Source organism: Diadema antillarum, unplaced genomic scaffold (assembly GCF_040938485.1).
Source record: "Diadema antillarum isolate AM-2024a unplaced genomic scaffold, OU_Dant_1.0 scf00000170, whole genome shotgun sequence".
Taxonomy (NCBI): domain Eukaryota; kingdom Metazoa; phylum Echinodermata; class Echinoidea; order Diadematoida; family Diadematidae; genus Diadema; species Diadema antillarum.
In genome coordinates this window covers 2,385,664-2,404,925 of record NW_027271059.1, presented here as the reverse complement: position 1 = coordinate 2,404,925, position 19,262 = coordinate 2,385,664, and the positions used below count along the sequence as shown (strand labels likewise).

The window sequence follows — 19,262 nt, the reverse complement described above, 5'->3', positions numbered from 1 at the left end:
AAGTAGGGCAATCCTCTCATGCACTCAGTATTAAATACTAGTGCATATTTGAATCAAGATTGATAATGTATCTCGCTTATGCCTTTCGTAACGATGCTGACGCTTTATTAGCCGATGATTTAGATCCAATAAACATTTAATTCGTGCGTCGTACTTCACAAACAGCCGAAAGTTTGTTCACATTATTTCCGTAAAAGCGGTTATTATAGCGATTTCTTAGTATTCTCTCCACTGGCATCGTAGCTATATCTATATATTTCATGCCTATTAGTTTTCATATGAAAATGAAAATGAAAAGCAAAAGCCTTCCTTTAATATCCCAGTGGCTTCAGGAGTACGGACGTTTTGATAAAAACGTTTTAATAAATTAATCTTATCGCTCCCTGATATACCAACTTACAAAAGTCCTTGATCTGCAAGGGGTGCCCAGGTTTTGATTTTAAATGGAAAGCGAAAGGTAAGTGTAGGACCACTTCAGATATATTCTTGAGTAACAACACATTCAAAGTTAGATGACGTGTAGATATCATGTCAATATGAAAGTATGGAGTGAAACTACTTTACTGGTCGCACCCTAATATTTCTGCTGAATTAGTTGTTATAGGTTTTAAACGTCCGTGCAGTTGTAAACAGACCGATCCATCATAATTTAGGAGCCTAATAAGCTGAAAATTTCATTGTACGCTGTATTCGCAGTGTCGAATTGTGCATTTAAGTCACCTTTCGTTTAATCTTTCTCGATGCATGTGCTCTGCATATTCTACTCGGTATAATTATATACACATATTATGAAGAACTTGCTTCCAAAAGGCGCTAAATCCATCACTTTTCTATGGATCAAGCGCCTTTTTGTTGCAAACTCTTCATATATATATATATATATATATATATATATATATATATAGTCAATGATACTTTTAGAGTGCCAAGTTCATTTATTCTTGATGTTTGTGTGTGTGTGTGTGATACATTATACCCTGTGCACTGCAATGATGTAAGAGAAAGAAATCAATGTATTTCCGGTTCCTCCTATCATATACATGTACTTCTCACACACAATTGAAACACACACACACACACACACACACACACACGCACGCACGCCTGTTCAGGATGTACCATGTCTCACAACGTTGTTTGTTTGTTTGTTTGTTTTCCTCACATAACGTTTAGGAGTCTAAACTTTCCGTTTTTGTAGCTCTAGCCGGTTGGTGACATTTACGAGGATAGAGTATACAAATATGAACGGAGACCAGCACAGTTAGTAGTTTCAAGAAGAGAAACAATGATCTTCTAATAATAATCAATCATTGAAATTTGATATATTAAATGACTCAAAATTCAACGATGATGAGATATTCAATCTCCATAAAACACTGTTTCTATACCTCTAGTAACGACATTAACAATGACGACAAGATGATTGCTTTAATCATTATTATCATAATGACATGAACGATATTCTTTCTTGACAATCAAAATGATGACACGAATAATTCAAAAATTATAATAAAAAAATGAGATGAACAACAAAAAATCAAAAATAAAATTCTCGATTTGCGAGCTCGCCAGGAGCAAGAAAGATTTTTTGTCATTTCTTTTTGATTATTAAAACAAGAAAAAAAAAGGTTTCCATGTTATAGTTTAAAAATCAAAATACAATGCAAAATGATCTTGCATTTATAGTTATGAGAGAAATAGTATTGCATTATACCAATGTAGCAGACGATGATCTTAGGCCGGTGTCTCGTCACAAGCTTTCACATTGAAATCATTCTGTTAGAGTCACATAATAACTTTTGTTGCTTCTAATTCTAATCTTTCCACAAGAAATCGTCTTTTAGTTCGAAAAATTAACTCAATCAATCAAAGCATAACACAAAAAGAGTTCCACCTATTAGAACGCAATGTTGAACATCGCGTTTGTATGAAAGCAAGGGGGGGGGGGGCAAAATATACAGTATATACATTACACATAAAACAAAAAAAAAAAATCCCCTGTAATATTTGGTGCATTTCTTTTTGCATTTGCTATGTTTGGTCTGTATCAGATACGATTTTAGAATTTCTGAGAATCCTTGTGACCTTCATGCCTTCTTAAGTGATAACTTTACTTTCAATGGCTGAAGTGAATTCATGCGTATTGTCTGCTACTCCCTCTTTAACTGTACATACATACACACAATACGGAAGACATAATAACCGATAAGGCCCTTGCTTTGACAAAGTCCGTTAATACACTTACTATATATATTGATAATCAGAAGAAAAAAAATACAGTGGTGTTATTGTACACGACACAATACCTTTATAGTAAAGACACAGGTTATATAGCACATGTTTCGACCAATAAGAGTATAATTTATGCCCTGGCTGCACAAAACAAGCAAAATATATATGGTGACCTATCGTCTCCTTTATTACAAATTTCGATACATTTTGAAAACTTTGCATACGTTGTATGTCAGAGATTTTTATTTTCTTCTTTCTTTATGTCGTTGCTTACAATGACACATTACATCAAACATCAGAATTAAATAAAAGCAAGAGATTAACATGACATGGGATGGTAATTATCAATATCAGCCATCGCCTCTTAAGTTTTGCGGTAAATATATCACTCGCCCGACTTGCCAAATTAAGGCAATATGAGACATGTTTTGATATCAATAATTAACTTCTTCCGTTAAAGGGACAGTACAGTATTGGTTGAGATGAAAATTGGGCTTTTAAATTTTTGTGAGATACCAAGAAAACACTTATGATATAGTGCAGAGCATACCATTTTAAGAGGAATTCAAAGTTTGTTTGATAAAAATTGGGTTTGGAATAACTGAAACATCCAAAAACAAAGAAAAACAAAGCAATCGTTACAAAGTGTGGGTCCCACACTTTATCAGAATCACTCTTTATTGGACGTCTCAGCCATTTCAAAGCCAATTTTTATCAAATAAACGTTGAATTCCTCATAAAATGCCTGCTCTTTCATATTTCATATGAGGTTTCTCATCGTCTCACCTAAAAATGCTAGAAACATGAAATTAGGTCTCAACCAGAACTGTTTGATCCCTTTAAGCAAAGGCATCACTGACAGTGTAGTAACTGTGATTTGGTTTTTGAGTGCCAACTTTACTCAACGTAAGATATCACTACGCGTATCATAACGTTGTATCTATATCAAACGTATGGTATAATGCATACAAATCAAGGATTTAGACAGATATAAGTAGCTTCAAAGTAAGCAATTCATGATTCCATTAACGGGAGAGAACGAATGACCCTTGGAAGCACAATTGAGAAAAGGATAACGAAAGTTTGATTTTAAATGCACATCTTGCCATGTAATTCAGTTATTGCGAAGCGAATAAACATATTCATAAATAGGTCCAGATTTAACCTGCATAGCACGATATTTTGAGAAAGAAACGGAAGACTTGTAATAGGAACAAAGAGGTCAAACGTCAGAGATATGAGGGAGGGGGGCTCTCGTTCTTTAAGGAGAAATGTGCTTTAATTCAAAGTAATGCGTTGTCGTGTTATTAAACTGAAAAAATGAACGTGAAAAGTTCTACATGTTGAGAAACTGATGTCTAGGATTTTGGACTTTACCGTAGTCCTTTCATTTGCGGAGATAGGCACTGCTTTACCAGTCACAAGTAATAACAACGACAACCGTGTAGTATTGAGGCTGTGTTTCCGTCGAAAGAGGAACATATGCTACAAAAAGATACAAAGGAAAACAAAACAAAACAAAATGTGTTGCAAGTGTCGCGTGCGTTTAGGTTTTAGTATTAATGACAAAATGAGCGCATGATAGGGTCCCATGGTACATCTCATACGGATTTCTGAGTGCTCCATTCTCTGAATGCTTCATCATTTCATTATACATACAATGCGAGCATAAAATGTCGACATGATAATATACAGAGTCTGGACAGCTTCAGAAGGAAACATTTTCATCTTACGGAGACTTTATTCTCTTTAACATGACTTTATCCTTTCTAGCTGACCGCAGAAAGAAGAAGTAAGATGATTTTTCTCCAACGAATATAACGAACAGAAAAAAAAGAAAGTTCCTTGACGTCCCAGAAACAAATTATAAATGATGAAATTAAAACACACATCCGGACAATATCAAGCTAGTTTTCACAACGGAAGCAAAGCTGTGAAAGATCGGAAAGTGGTCTGACAGTCCGCAGCCAAGCGCTCACGTCTCCAACTAGCTAAATTGGCGAGCTGAATAGACGAGCTGAATAGACGAGCTGAAAGGCCGAGCCGAAAGTCGGAAGACGAAAAGCCGAGCAGCCGAATGGACGAAAGATTTCCCCTACTTTTTCTTTGGCAGCACGTTTTCCTTGTACTGACCCTGAACGTTCCCCGCCGGTTCGTAGTTGAAGACGGAGAACACCTGGTTTCTGTTCTTCGGGTTGACTGCCACACCGATCCCAATCCTTCGGCTCTTCTTCCAGACGAGCTGGGTGAAGTGACCTGTAAGGCGGAAGTACAACATGCGTGAATGGCTGGGCCAGACCATTGAATGAGAGTTCACAGGGCAACACAGCGAGGTGTCACACTAACTAGTCAATTCTTTGAACCAGATTATGCAGAAATCTGCGTGCCAGCTGCAGTGCTATTGCATGGGATGTTAGTCTTTGGTAGCCGTCTTTAGTGTCAGTTATAGGGATCTGTCATAATCGGTATTCTCTCATGGAATTTCGAAAGTTTGTCATGCTGGACATTCTTTTGTTTATTTCTTCGCACAACGACCCTTCAAAAGTCACAAGAATGTGAGATTGAAATTCTACCATTTATTAATTAGCTCTACCGTCCAGTCATTCCGAAAATGAAATGGAAAACAAATACGTCGTTGATATTGTAATACATACAAATTGTAATGACATAGCGAAAGAGGGAGCGAGAGGCTTATATAATTTAGACAGATAGATAGATAGATAGATAGATAGATATAACGATAGATAGATAGATAGATAGATAGATAAATAGATAGATAGATAGAGAGAGAGAGAGAGAGAGAGAGAAAGAGAGAGAGAAGGAGACACGGACAGACAAACGGGGGGAAGGGGGGTTAGGGAAGGCCTGAGATTCGGGTAAGAGAGAGTCCCGCCGGGTGTAATGCAAAGTTATGGTTAATTTGTCCCCCCCCCCAAAAAAAAAAACAACAAACAAACAAACAAACCAAAACAAAACAAAACAAAACAAAACAAAACAAAACAAAACAAAACAAAAAACAAAACAAAACAAAACAAAAAACAAAGCAAAACAAAACAAAGCAAAAAACAAAAAAACAAAAACAAAAAGAAAAGAAGAAACACGCAGAAAGTAACTAAAAGTGATAGTTATCGCAGGCAACGTTTTCATCTTACCTCCCTGTAGGGAACAAATAAACTAACATCATTTCCACCTGAATCAAATAACTTTCGGGTCATTATGCAATTAGAGAAATCTTTTATGTAATTGACACCCATAAACTGGTATTCGACTTTTTGTTTTCCATATAAGAGCTCGACTCTTGACACGTGAGGCTATACTTACCAGTTCCAGACGAGAATCCACCGCCTCCAGAGAAATTATAACGGCTGATTTCATCGTAGAAAGCTTTGGAAGCCTTTTCACCTGTTTCAGGTCAAAAGGATCGAAAAATGGGGGGGGGGTGGCAAATATAGAACAAAAGCTCATAATTATGAAACCATATAAAGTGTACAAGTCTCACAAGCAAACACACAGCGGGGTTGAAAATACAATTTAGAATCTCTTCGAAACGGGCTTAATAGGAACCTACAAGTACTTCTCCGCTAAATCGGTCTTGCTAAATACACCAATTCAATAGTTCATGCATATTTGCGTCCGTTTGTCTATCTAGTTGCAGTAGAAACGAATTTTCCTAACAGCTTCACTCAGGCTTCACTCACAACTGAAGTTTTTTTTTTTTTTTTTTTTTTTTTTTTTTTTTTTTTTTTTTTTTTTTTTTTTTTTTTTTTTTTTTTTTTTTATCTACGTGAGCTTTCGCCCGGAGCTTCAGCTGTGCCGGACTGGCCTAGACTCGCCGTAGATGGGGGTATGGGCAGTCTTGGTGTCCGAGAGAATTATGGGGTTTGTATTGTCCCATGTCGCGCAATCTACTGAGCGTCCAAGGCCCCCGTTGGATGTGCATTAATGCTAGTAGTAAATATAGTTGTAAATCCAGTGCTGCCTTAAGATATTATACATGTACTTATTTTCCCTCCAGTCAATAGTGTGGTTTTGGAAGAGGAAGTACAGTTGGTTTAGATAGGGATTCAGGTTTTTCTTCTTGCGAGATAATTATTAAAAACCACTTATCATGCTTGTAAAATATCAAAATGCCTACATAAGAGGAAGTCAAAGTTCATTTGATGTGTATTGATTTTTCGAATGGCTGACATGATACAAGAATAAATAAAGCGTTCCTAATAAAAGAAGGGATCCATCTTTCACACATCAGGACAATTTGTGACCCTGCACCTCAAAACAAACAAAAAGTCGCCAGACATGGATTTTTAGTTAAGACTATATTCTGAAAGAGCAGACTTTAAGCTTTAAAATGATGCATAACTAAAGTCAAATGGACTCTCCTAACCTATCTAAATATTGGAAAGAAAGCACAAACTCAGGAAAAGTGTGAACTGAGAAAAGAGGCTCTGAAGTACAGTGTCTATTCAAGCGCTTAATCTTTACCAAACCGTGCTGGCTGTGTGATGAATATGGGACAAAAAACAGGATGTAAACCACCAGAGTAACAACAATGAAGGAATAATCAGATTAAACTGAAATTATACATGCCTCATCAACACATTCTGTCCGTAATTAATGCCAACTTTCAAAGCAGTAGCCCTATCCTTTCAAAAGTTATTAGAGTTGAAAGTGAAGAGTGTGGACAAGGTTTTTCAGAAATGAAAAAAGGGATTCTGAAGACACACCTAATCACACTAATTCTACCAAAAATGTTCGAGTTAAACTGCTAAAAAACACACTTTCCTGCCCGTTTTATGATACCAAATTTTAGCATGATGTAAAAGAAGACCCGCTCTTTCAGAAAATATGAAAAAGTCAAGTTCGGCTAGGTTGCCCCATTTCACTTATTTTCAGTCCTCACGCAAAATCAGTGTGTGCGACTTTATGTTCGTTTTGAGGTGCACGGTCACATTTGATGTGTATTGATTTTTCGAATGGCTGACATGATACAAGAATAAATAAAGTGTTCCTAATAAAAGAAGGGATCCATCTTTCACACATCAGGACTATTTTGTTTGGTTTTGATTTTGCTAGGTATCTCAGTCACTTCATATAAATAAACTTATAATCGTTTAAGAATCTAAGCCTTTTGATAAGCTGTTTCTGATTATCTTACCAAAAAAGTTAGAACCTGAATTCCCATCTCAACCTAAACTATACAATCACTTTAATGTGCAACGTGATGACTTTGGCAGGATTGCTTTGTTCAGCTGCGTTGTCGTCTCCACTTTCTCTTTGGTCCTGGTGAAATGGATCCTTTCAGGATGAATTTCATCTCTTGTTGATGTTCGGACTTCCTGGTTCCAAATTTTCTGCCTGTCTCGGAAACATGAACCTCATCACTGATAGATCTTGCGAGGTACTTTAAACACTACTTCAGTTAAATCATCTGGTGATATTACTTTATTTTCTTAAAGGTGCGCCTATAGTCCTCTTATTTTAGAGAGAAGTCAGTTCTGCCCTTCAAAGTACAATCTCCAGCTCGATTGGTGTATTAGTGAAAAGACCAGCTGCATCAAAGGACACTAACGACTCTCTTAGTTCCACGGTCAGCTGCCTGATTCTGGAAAGAGGTATTGTGGTCTGACTTACCAACCAAAGGGAGCCAAAACATCTACCAAAATGTCTTGGTTTGTTGTAGCATATCTACATAATCTGATAGTAATCTACTATAAAGGGATGAGAGGAAAGCTTTACGTGTGGGAATTTGGCGTCCAATTAGACCAAACAATGATGTTCTGCCTGTGTGCGGTATAGGTGATTGCACCTTTTTTGTGTGATATCTTTCCCTCTTTCTTCAAAGATGTCAAGATGTACTGGTTTTCTCTGGTACTCAGGCGTTGGGCCTGTGGTAGGCTGCTCGTTTGCTTCATGATCTTCTATTGCATGACTTCTCTTGGTTTGTAAGACTGCCAATATCCCATCTTCCGCGAGTAGCAGACGAAGCTTGCAGAAAACAGCAGGCGAAAGCGCACGAAGTTCGAAGAAAACTTTGCTTGTTAACTGAAGAAACTTATGTCCTTATGCAGATTTACTCATCTCATAACCTTCTTAAAATAATGTATAGTTGTGGGTTAGTCATAGTGCACTCTAAGAAAATAGGTTCAACTTATATGCATCTTTACCGGTGCCACACTGGGAGCACCTTTATATGTGCAACTTTGCACCTTTCAGACCAGTGTCGACTTGAAAAGATGCAATTTGCACCACTCCGGTCTGAAAGATGAAAAGTTTCACCGGTAAAGGTACTCTAATGTGACACCGGCAAAAGTGCAAAGTTGAACCTATTTTTCTTACAGTGTGAGGTCTACCCTGAGAGCAAGTAGACTTCAAAGATCGACACAATAATCATTATTGACAGCAATTGCACGACATAAAGTGCAGCTGTTCGTTATCAGAGAATGCCAGGCAACGCATAAGTATGTATAGATACTAGTGCTATGCAATATTCCCATTCTTTCTGTTCCATAGTTCATTCAACAATAATATAAACCCTCAAGAACAAAGAAATTAACTTGGCAGGTGCTATTAATCACGTTAACACACCCTACGAACACCATACCTGTGATATTTTCGATCCCCGTGGAGTCGTATGCGTAGTGAATGTTTTCCCCGTACTTGTGATCAGTCCGGTGCGCCAACTGCGCCTTCTTCGCGCACTTGTCCGCCCAGTCCTGCGCGTACTTGTTCAGTCTGTTGTCGAGCTTGAGAGCGGGCGCTCCGTGCATCGCGCGGTATTTGTTGTGCGCCTTCACAGCATCTCTCCTGAACTTCGACCGGAAACCTATGGAGGAGATATACAAGAGAGAGAGAGAGAGAGAGAGAGAGAGATAGAAATAGATATATATAGAGGGGGGGGGGGGCAACGAACAACGAGGAGTAAAATTTAGTCTTTCATCATGTTATGATATTTTCATTTCTAACCACGATAACAACTTTACGAGATTCAAAGTACATTTGTTAGATATTGCCTGAAATGGCTGGATCATAAGAAGCACACAAGAGGATTGTTGGAAATTTAACCCGACAAACAGTATGACATTTTGTTGTGTAGACTTTGGAAAAAAAAAAACGTGAGTTCTTATGTTCTCACAGTTATTAGCAAGCGTTTCGAATTTCGAGATGTTACTGACTCGTGGTTATTCTATATTCTCTGTAAAAATATTATTTATCGTATCGTCACTACGCGTAACGGTTTACTTATAGACATTGATTTTCCCTTGTCACTGAATTCTGAATATCTGTTTTGTTTTGTTTTGTTTTGTCTTGTTTTGCTTTTTTGGTCATGATGTACTCCATCATTTGGGGGGAGTTTTTACAAGAATCGATATCGCATAATCACATGTCGAAAATCACACAGGCCTAGGCATACTTGGAATGCAAGAAAAAAAATGCACACACAAAAGAAAATACAGATACCAGAGAGAGAAAGATAAAAAGATACAGAGAGACAGATATAATTCATTATCGAACATGATAATAAACATGAAAGCACCGGTATAATTGATGAGAGAAAGGAAGAGAGCGAGGGGGGGGGGGGGAAGGGGTAGCCTGCAATGCAAGTTCTGACATAGTAATTAGTATACACAATCTGGAGCGACAGTACATCGGCGACATAACGCACATCTTTGCTCGACGTCGAAGGTAATACTATTATCACGTGTGTCGTGATGGTTCGGAGGATGTCTGCGCGAATGGATAATTAGCGCACGTAGAAATACTCAAAGGGGGGGGGGGTGTACAGAACACATGGCTACTGGCCCACTGTGACTAATGAGTTGGGCCTTTTTAAAGAGCATCATTACTTGAACGTCCGTCACTGTCACTTGTCAAGTTATTCTGCCCCTTCATATCGAGGTGAACGTGGACATGTATTTACAAGGCATTTTCCGAACTTTCAGTTTCAGATTTTTTAAAATATCATTTCTCTACTTGTAAATCAAAAATCCAAACAAATGATCACGTTCCCATCAGTGTATTTAAGAGAAAAAACAATGAATATGATTACGTGATTAAAATAGTTATCATCATAGTTAAAGGTTAATTTGGAGGGGACCGTCATCAGTAAATAGGGTGGTTTGCTTGACTGGGATAATGGATGGTCTCTGGGTGATAGGTTCTTTTAATTCTCCTTTGAAAACAAAGGAACGAAACAAATAACAACTTGAGCCTGGATTTTATAGCAGCTTCGTTGAATATCGTCAAAAGGATGACACAATGAGAAATTCCACTTTGCAAAGACTTGTCTTTGATAATCCGTTGAGCCCCCCCCCCCCCCCCCAAAAAAAAAAAAAAAAAGAGTGGTAAAAACAAAAGGAAGATAGATGATGGTTATGGGAACCAACCGACTGATTGGAGCCGGGAATGATGTATGACATCCCCCGGCAATTACAATGATTTCAGTTAAAAGAGAGGACAATCATTTTTAGAAAAATGTGATACGAGAATCACATTTTGCCCATGTTTTATCCACACAGCGAATGAATAATTTTCCTGAAAAACAAACAAGTCAATCTAAAGATTATTCTCCTTTTGCTTATAGAACGTTATTAATGGTGCAGTCACCATTATCATTATTAGATAGTGTTGTCTATTAGATATCATGCTTATATAGTTCGTTTGAATTGTCCTTATATTTACGATGACGATAATAACAACAATGTTCATAGCAATAATTGCAACAAATATGGGAAAAAGAGACAGTAACGAAAACACTGATCGTATTGATAGCAATGTTGTTGGAATATTGATGTTAACGGTAATATCGGTAGTTTCACCAGCTGCGTGCCATATCTATATAACATATATTGTCAATATATCTTTCACAATAAGTAATTTGGCAACTCACATATCCGGTGGAAGTACGCCAAGAGGGTACAATAACAATAAAGTAGTTACTTCACAACAGAGACAACCTGAATTGATTCGCTGACCCCCATGTTTCAAAGAAAATTGATTGCAATGCGTGTCTGCCTTCCAGGGCGCACGGTGAGGGCCTTCTCGGAAGATAGGGACGGCTCAACGAAATTCCAGGGATGCCTTCGTTGAGCCCACTTGACTGGACAAACATTAAAGGTAGACATCTCCAGACAAGTAAAGTGAAGGAAGAAAGTAGATGAGTCAGAGGAGAGAGGGAGAGAGAGGAGAGCAGGGTGTATAACTGTACAGTCTCATGTGAATATATTCAAAATTTGGTAATATTCCGTATTCAGATTGTCTCTGGGATTCAGCAAGTTAACCGTGTTAAATATCTGGGTGTTATTTGTGATCAGCAGATAAAATGGGACATCCATATTGACAATATGGTGAAAAAAATTTGGGAAAATGATAAGCTATCTGGGCTGATTGAGAGGTGTCCTAAATGAATCTATATTAAAGTTAATTTATAACGCTGTTATTTTACTACGTTTTGATTATGGCGATGTTGTCTATGGCTCTGCTTGTAAACTGCATATTGATTCCTGATTATAGAAATTACAAAGTAGGGCTGGCCGGTTAATATTCCAGATAAAACGGGAATCTCATGTTTCGAACGTGGAGATTCACCATGCTCTGAAATGGGACACGTTGGTAGAAAGAAGAAATAAACACCCGATGACAATCCCATATTTGTTTAGAACACTCTACGGTATGACCCCAATACTTCTCTGAATCTTTTGATTATCTCTCTCACCCTTATTCTTTGCGTTTCGGAAACAAACTTAGTTTACCCAAACCCTATACTAAATTTCTCAAAAGATCATTTGCATATCGAGCGGCATTTATGTGTAATAATCTACAACTTCTACAACCGGCTGCTCGATCAGCCTTAAATTTGAATGTTTTTCCAAGGAGCTTGTTTGAAGCTCCTTGGTTTTTCTAGGGATGTATACAAATTCATGAATCCCAGTTGCAATGTATTGTTTGCTGTGACAGGACAGCCGGGTTTATTTTGTTCTGTTCTGTTATATTATAATGTTTGATTATGTGATATCATGTATGTTTGTTGTTGCTCTGTATTTTTCTTTTCATTCTCTTTCCAATTTTATCTCTATGTATCATTCTGTTTCTTCGCATATTTTAAAGGCTTGTTTAATTATTATGTAACTGGACCCCATGGAAGTATGGTGCCATGGCGGCACCGCTGAATAATATGGGCATTCAAGCCGTTTTAAGCTTCTTTTTTTTTTAACGGAAATAGATACCTACCTACCTACCTTTATACTTTATGTGTGCATATTACTTGTGCAATTTGACAAGTTATAAATGCATTGTCTACAGACTAAAGAAGTTCAGCTAAGTCATTTATGGAGAACGAAATTGTCTGTTTTATCGAAAGGAATCCTTGGAATGGCGTCAGTTGAGCCCAGTTGAACAGCTTTGCCGGATAATTAGCGAATTAAGGTGCTGTGCTTTGAAATTGAAATCCCAAGATACGGAATCTTTCAAGATAAGTCGACCTATTTCTTTGTAATCATCATCACATTCACAATGATACAAAAGAAACCTAGACAAAAACCAAATAAAAACCAAGAATAAAACTTTAGCAAAGCCTTTTACTTCGTCGAATTCAATCGCCGCAGATTATTTGACGGCAAAATGAGAAGCCGCAGAAGTTGTGTTCTGACGTTACCAGAAGTCATAGTCATTGTTGTTTAAAGAAGAAGATACCCTGTTCATGTGCGTAACGTGCAACAGCAAAGACGCGATCTGGCAAAAGCTAGAACTCTGCTTTAATAAGTCAGTACAACGACAATACCGGCACATTATATTAGAAACCGTTCCATCATTTCAACATGTCAAAATGGTGGCCGCTCAATTGGCAAGACGTTAGCGCATCACGTCCACTCTCGTGTTATCGTTCTGCGCGGTGATTTCTCTGTGACGTAAACAAACAAATCTGAGCGTCTATAACTAACGAGGGATGCCCAACCTCACAGAAATGAATCGTGAATTTCCGCCGCTTAATCCTTGCCGAACCTCCATCTGGTAACGCCTTCGCAAGTGTACGTAAACTAAATGTCAGTGGCACCCAAAGAGTTAACGTACTAGACAGCTCCTTTCCGACGATTGTCTGTTATGCTTGTTTGATGTCGCTGCCTCGGGGTTGACATAGACGTGGGAGGCATGGATCCCGTTACTCCAGTCTCAGCTTGAGAGCGGTTATACCGGTCCATCCCACGCACGCTACCAGTACGTGATGTTATCTCGAGCTCTCATAGAGCTTCATGGCGAAACCAATGAGGATACCTTCTTGGCTGAATTTACCGCCTGCCTGCCGTGAGAAAACCCGGCTATGTAGTCGGGAAGATTGGGGCAACGCCATGATCCATCCGATAATAACGACGTTAAAGGAGGGGTGGTTTGATCCGACGGTATTAACCTTTTTGACTGGTTCGATATCATTTTTTTTTAATATTCTGGAACAGACATCTCGGCTAGGTCAGCATGTTATCTTGCAGATGTGCGAAAGAGAGAAAGGGCAAATGGATCCCGGCAGGAATGAGAAAGGTGATAAGGAGGAACATAATCATATAAGGCCTGTAAGCAACATACTAGTATACAAGATTGTATCAATGCGAGGAGGGGTTGCTCTCGAGTTCAGATAAAAGAATGGCATAATCGCTGATGACTGGTGCGTGTTAGTCTGATTATTTAGTCGACTCTGTCAAGGAGAGAATACCAAGAGGTCGGGGGATATATAGTGCCATGGGGAAAATACAAAGATATCGAATATAACAGACAAATAAAGAGAAAGACAGAGAGAGAGAGAGGGGGGGGGGGGGCGAGAGGGGAGAGGCATACACGTATAATTAGTAAGAGACGGATGAGAGAAAATTTTACCCCTCATTTTTTGTTTTTGTATTCAAATTCTTGTCTAGATTTTTTGTTCCTTTCTTTCTTTTCATATTCACGTCCTCTTCTATAGGAGAACGCAAGAGGCACAGTGACGAAAGTACGTCTTTTAACCGAAGTGCGTGACCAACCTTGCCCTTTGATCGTGGCGTCATCTCTATAGCAACATGTTTTTATGCCTCCGGATAACTCCCATCGTTTTACACTGAGGTATACCAAAATATCTTGGGAGTTCTTTCGAAATACAGTGTAGTTAACTCTAACCCTAGATGGCGGTGGGAGAAGGATGTTCCATCCCCTTGATCTTTACACTATAGGACTACTCACTTGACTGTTTTAGGAAAAGGGGGAATGATGAATCGTGTCAGTCATTTTATTCTTTTTCAATTAGGTACCTGCTATCCTTTCTTAAACAGTTTCACTGGTTTTTGTATTTTTTTAATTGCCTTGTTTTGGTTTCTTTTGATTGTTTTCTTTTATTCTAGTAATATTAATTACTCATGATATTGCCAAACTGCCAAGCTTTGTGCATACTAATTATTGTTGGCAATCGCTTTCTATGGAAATTAGCAGAGGTACAGAGGTTAAATAATTTACAAAGGTAATCATAGATGTATAAAACGAAAATTGTTGAAAATAGTTATATTTCTGCGTAAAGTCGGCATACTTATAAAGGAATGCCATACAGAGAATACATCGCGTCAAATCAAATTAATCAAGTCGTATAATATGTTGTCAGAAGAGCTCGTATAGCATGTGTAGGACCCTACAGTCCAACAGTTTTCAAACGGAAAACATCGCCAAACAGTAATTATTAAATAAATTATGGTCCTCGCAGGAGTAAAAACAAGCGAGGTCAATCGAAAGCGTCTGGATAGAAGTCTAGGCGCACAAGTTCTTGACCCAATGGTCCTGATTAATTTTTCGGAGGTTTATCTGTCTGGTAATAACTCGCACAGACACAATCGAATGTTTGTGCTTCGAATGCCTTGTAAATACTTTCTGAATGAGTAATGCACGACCCGTCAACATCGCGCAACTTGTCTGGTATGATTAGTAGGTCGCCTGCGTGAGGGAATCACAGGGAGTGTGGGGAGAGAGAGGGAGCGGGAGAGAGAGAGAATAGAGGTGAACGGAGGAGACAGAAAGATTGGGGGGGGGGGGGTAAAGAAATACAGGGGAGGGGAGGGAGGGGCATTGAAGCCAGTAAGGAGAGTATTTAAAGGCATACTTTACCATTTGCAGATGAAACAAAATCCCAGCATTAGTTCTTCAAAAAATGTGAGTTAGGGATAGAAACAACCGATGTAAATTATATTTGAACCAGTATAATCAATGTAATGACAGTAGCGTTAAATATACAAAATGTGAACAATTGTTATGATAAAAATGTTTCCAAACTAAATTGTCTGCGGTTATGGTTCAATGACAAAAATAGTGATATCTCCTTATATTTTAGGCTTTATTGCAATTTTTTATGGTAGGATGTTTTGTGATACAACTGACCTACACATATGCATCAAAAGTGATATCTTGAAATTTTTTAAATCACTGCTCCCAAAGGTAAACAGGACCTTTAAAATAAAGAAAGAGGGAGGGGTGCTGTGAAGAAGGGAGGGGGTGTGAAGAGGGGAGGGGGTGTGGAGAGGGCACTGGGGTAACCCGAGGAAGGGGGTATGGAGAGAAGGGGGTGCTGGCAGAGTGGAAGGGCGTGTCGGAGGGGTGGGAAGGGCAAAGAAATGGAGTATGCTCTTTAGGCACTGACATAAATACGATACGTTCCATTGTAGAGTAAATATTGACTCGCGTGCACCATGTGGTTCCTCTCTCCCTCTCTCTCCGAATGTATACAAAATACCTCAAAGTAGATATCAAACATTCTCTGTCTATTTAGGGGAAGTAGACCAACTGTGACACCGCTATACATTCGCAGTGAGAGAGACATTGCACACAAGTAGTAAACGTCTCCGGGCCTATGCTAGCTAATCTTCTAGACTTAAATGCATTACATTCGATACCCTTGCACTTAGGCATGTGCCTCCATTTGGAATTATCCAATTCATTCTTTTTTTTTTCTTTTTTCTTCTTTTTTTTTCTCCCGTTCTTATTAGGCGTTTTGACATCAGCCCGATGTTCCGAAATAGCGCGCTATTTTCTGACTTGGGAAATTGGTAAATATCTCGAGCTTGGATTTTTATCGGGCTGATGTGAAAACGCCTATTGCTTGAACAAGGAATGTTTCCACTTTGTTCTCATAATCTCCCACAACACATTATTCTATAACGAAGGGTGAAACAGGAGGAGAAGGAACAATATAGGCCGACTACAATTATGGAGGTGAGACATAGTAGCGTCAATGCAATCGTTATATAATGGAATTATACCGATAAGATACAAATTATATCATAGGGGACAACTGGTATCTGCCGTAATATGCAATAAATGTGATATTGTGAGTTTAGAATGTCAAAAAGAAAATAATATTGACCTTATGGCTCTTTTAAGTGTTCATGAAGAGCATTGCAATTTTCAATATCACTTGTATCACATTGACATAATTAGGTAATACAGTGAGGATTTATTATCCAACCCAACCATCCCTGAATATCATTGTTGTCATTCCGTTCCTCATCATATCAATATGAGCATGATGATTGGTAAGGGCCTACTGGAAATATTCTATTCGCCAAAAACCCTCTGCCAAGATACGGTAATTGCTGAAGCCATAGCACCAGCTAATTATTTGAAGTCGCTGCATCTATGGAAAAAATTATTAGCGTGTCGTAGTATAAGTGAACTGATAATGGGAGCTCGTCATGATTTTATGGTGAATGGAGCTAGTCACATGGTTTGTGATTTCGGCATTTCAAGGATATCTTGATGCATACAGATTGGCACATGCGCAATGCACATTACTTGCTACCTGTCCGGCAATATTACAACGTGTCAACTTGACAAGAACGACAGACGCTGTGGAACAGCAAGTAAATAAGGAGGCATGGCATCGCCCTACTCACCGCCCATCCCGCCATCTCGGCTCATGCATCCTCCCATCTTAGCCTTCGACGTCTGCTGGTGCAAGGCACACGAAGAAAACCTGCGAATTTCAGTACAGGAAACAATTTCCTCCTGGCTAAAAGAGCCGAATCATGTATTATGTCTGGAGACAGCTTACTCCCACGAGAAGCTCGGGGAGATGATGACTTTCGCTGCAAAAGGTCGCGGATATCTCCGAGACGTGAGCCGACATGTATCCACTACGATTACTATGATTACTAGTATGACACAACGCTGGCTGACTGGTAGAATAGGTTCCTCAGTGTTCACGGCGATGAAGGAATGATGTACAGAGAAGAGGGGCGCGACACCTCTCCGGAACGGGAGAAGAAAAAGGACGGAAGAGGATCGCCCCCAACAGTGGAGTGAAGTATGTAGTCTTGAAAGAATCCGACCGCTGAATGAGCTTGTATAGAAAACGAAAGTAGACAAGCGCAATAAGAAACTTTAGCTAGAACCAATTACTGTACTCATGCCACAGCACAGTTTAATATCATTAGATTGGAAGGATCACCATCCCTTAAAAAAAAAAAAAAACATCATTAGTCTATCTAATTACAGCGACTGCTGCCACATTATTCAGGACCAACACATTGTTTTCCTCCTTTCACCTTGCACATCGGTTCCACACCTCTTTCTGTCTATTACAATGTACATGTAATTGCAAATATTTCGAATATCTACATTTAATATGCGATATTTCAATAACAAAACGGTGTTGACTATACTTAAAAGGAATAAGTGGTGTGCTACATTGTATATTAAACAGTTTGTTACTTCGTGAACTTATTTGTTTCCCCCAGACACTAACAGTATAAAGGGTTATGTGGTGATGACGTTGTTGCCTAGTTTTGCACGTGTTAGTGAAATCATAGTTTCGAGAACACAAGGGAAAATTCAAAATTCCACACAAAGAGGTTGTTCGCAAAAACCGATAAGTCCATTTTTGAAGATTTTGAAGTACGGTCTCTGTCAGAAAGTACAAAATAATACCTTTTAAATGATTATATTGGTCACTACATATAAAGGTATATTTGTGAAGTTATGGTCAAAAGAAGTAAAAATGTTCTTATTATTGTCTCTGTTTTTCTTGACCTTTAATCGCAAATATCTCCATTCGGCAAATATGGACTTATCGGTTTTTGCAAACAAACTCTTCATACCTTTCCCATGTCATCCCGATTCCAATAAAATCCTCAACTTTCTGTTTGCTTGACTTTCGCCCACTCATATCCTCACTTGGAGTCGTATAACCTTTAACATCTTACAGGCTTGGGAACAGCCCCCTCACATGGTGTCAACGCAGTCACGTGAATGTATGACGTTTAGTAAAGTTTGTTAACCCTTTCTGTGGCAATAAGTCAAATATGCACATTATTTCACACACCAACCTATGAGAAGGAAATAAATGTGGAATACAGAGGGGTAAGCGTTGTTACGGACTTAGCAGGATGACGATTTGTATCATCTCATTTATTTCATTTATTTGATTTCGAACAAAAAATGCAATTGCAACGAGACATTTGAATATGTATAATAGTTACATGAAACTACATTATCACACATACATGTGTCAATTTTACACATGATTGGACATAATTACACACAATTCTATATAATTATCCAAAATGTCGTATGGGATTATTTGCAATTGTAAGACTGGACATTGGAACTGCAATGAATAAAATGAATAAATGGAGTCAATAAGTTATATTATCTGATGACAAAGAAATGAAGAGAGAGAGAGAGAGAGGAGGGGGGGGGACGCAAAGGCCAGCTCGTTAAGAACTTAGCCCTTGCTATTCAAGGCTCTCTTCAAAACACTTTCCCCATGTTTCCATGGCAATAATACGTTTCCAATATTACCTACGCAATATCTAACGAAAAATTCGGTGTCAATGTGTATGGTCACGTGATCATAATCTCGTAGCAGCCAGTGCTTTCTATCACATCTATGTAGACACAACGAGAAACGCTTACATCACTTAGACTCTGTCTTTCGCCAGTCTCCGTACTTCACTCTTTCCTCGAGGTAATTGTTTTCTTTCTTTGAAATTCCTTTCCCAGTATATTCTTGTTTCTGTCATACACCTTGCTCT

General features: G+C 38.5%; 1 protein-coding gene across 1 annotated transcript; it reads right to left on the bottom strand.

The window, feature by feature from the left end:
• Positions 1–3,459: 3,459 nt before the first annotated feature.
• Positions 3,460–17,364, bottom strand: LOC139722729 (Golgi-associated plant pathogenesis-related protein 1-like). Its single transcript, XM_071634019.1, has 4 exons — positions 17,124–17,364; positions 8,834–9,055; positions 5,554–5,634; positions 3,460–4,488 (listed from the first exon to the last, which is right to left on the bottom strand). The coding sequence occupies exons 1-4, from the start codon at positions 17,158–17,160 to the stop codon at positions 4,328–4,330; spliced, it is 501 nt and encodes a 166-aa protein (XP_071490120.1). The 5' UTR covers positions 17,161–17,364; the 3' UTR covers positions 3,460–4,327.
• Between the last annotated feature and the right edge of the window lie 1,898 nt (positions 17,365–19,262).

Excerpts from the sequence above, each read along its gene's own strand:
- LOC139722729 (XM_071634019.1), bottom strand. The coding sequence starts at position 17,160 with ATGGGAGGATGCATGAGCCGAGATGGCGGGATGGGCG. Across the intron at positions 9,056-17,123 it reads CCGAGATGGCGGGATGGGCG|GTTTCCGGTCGAAGTTCAGG; the intron begins GTGAGTAGGGCG and ends TCTCCTCCATAG. Across the intron at positions 5,635-8,833 it reads GGGGATCGAAAATATCACAG|GTGAAAAGGCTTCCAAAGCT; the intron begins GTATGGTGTTCG and ends GACCTGAAACAG.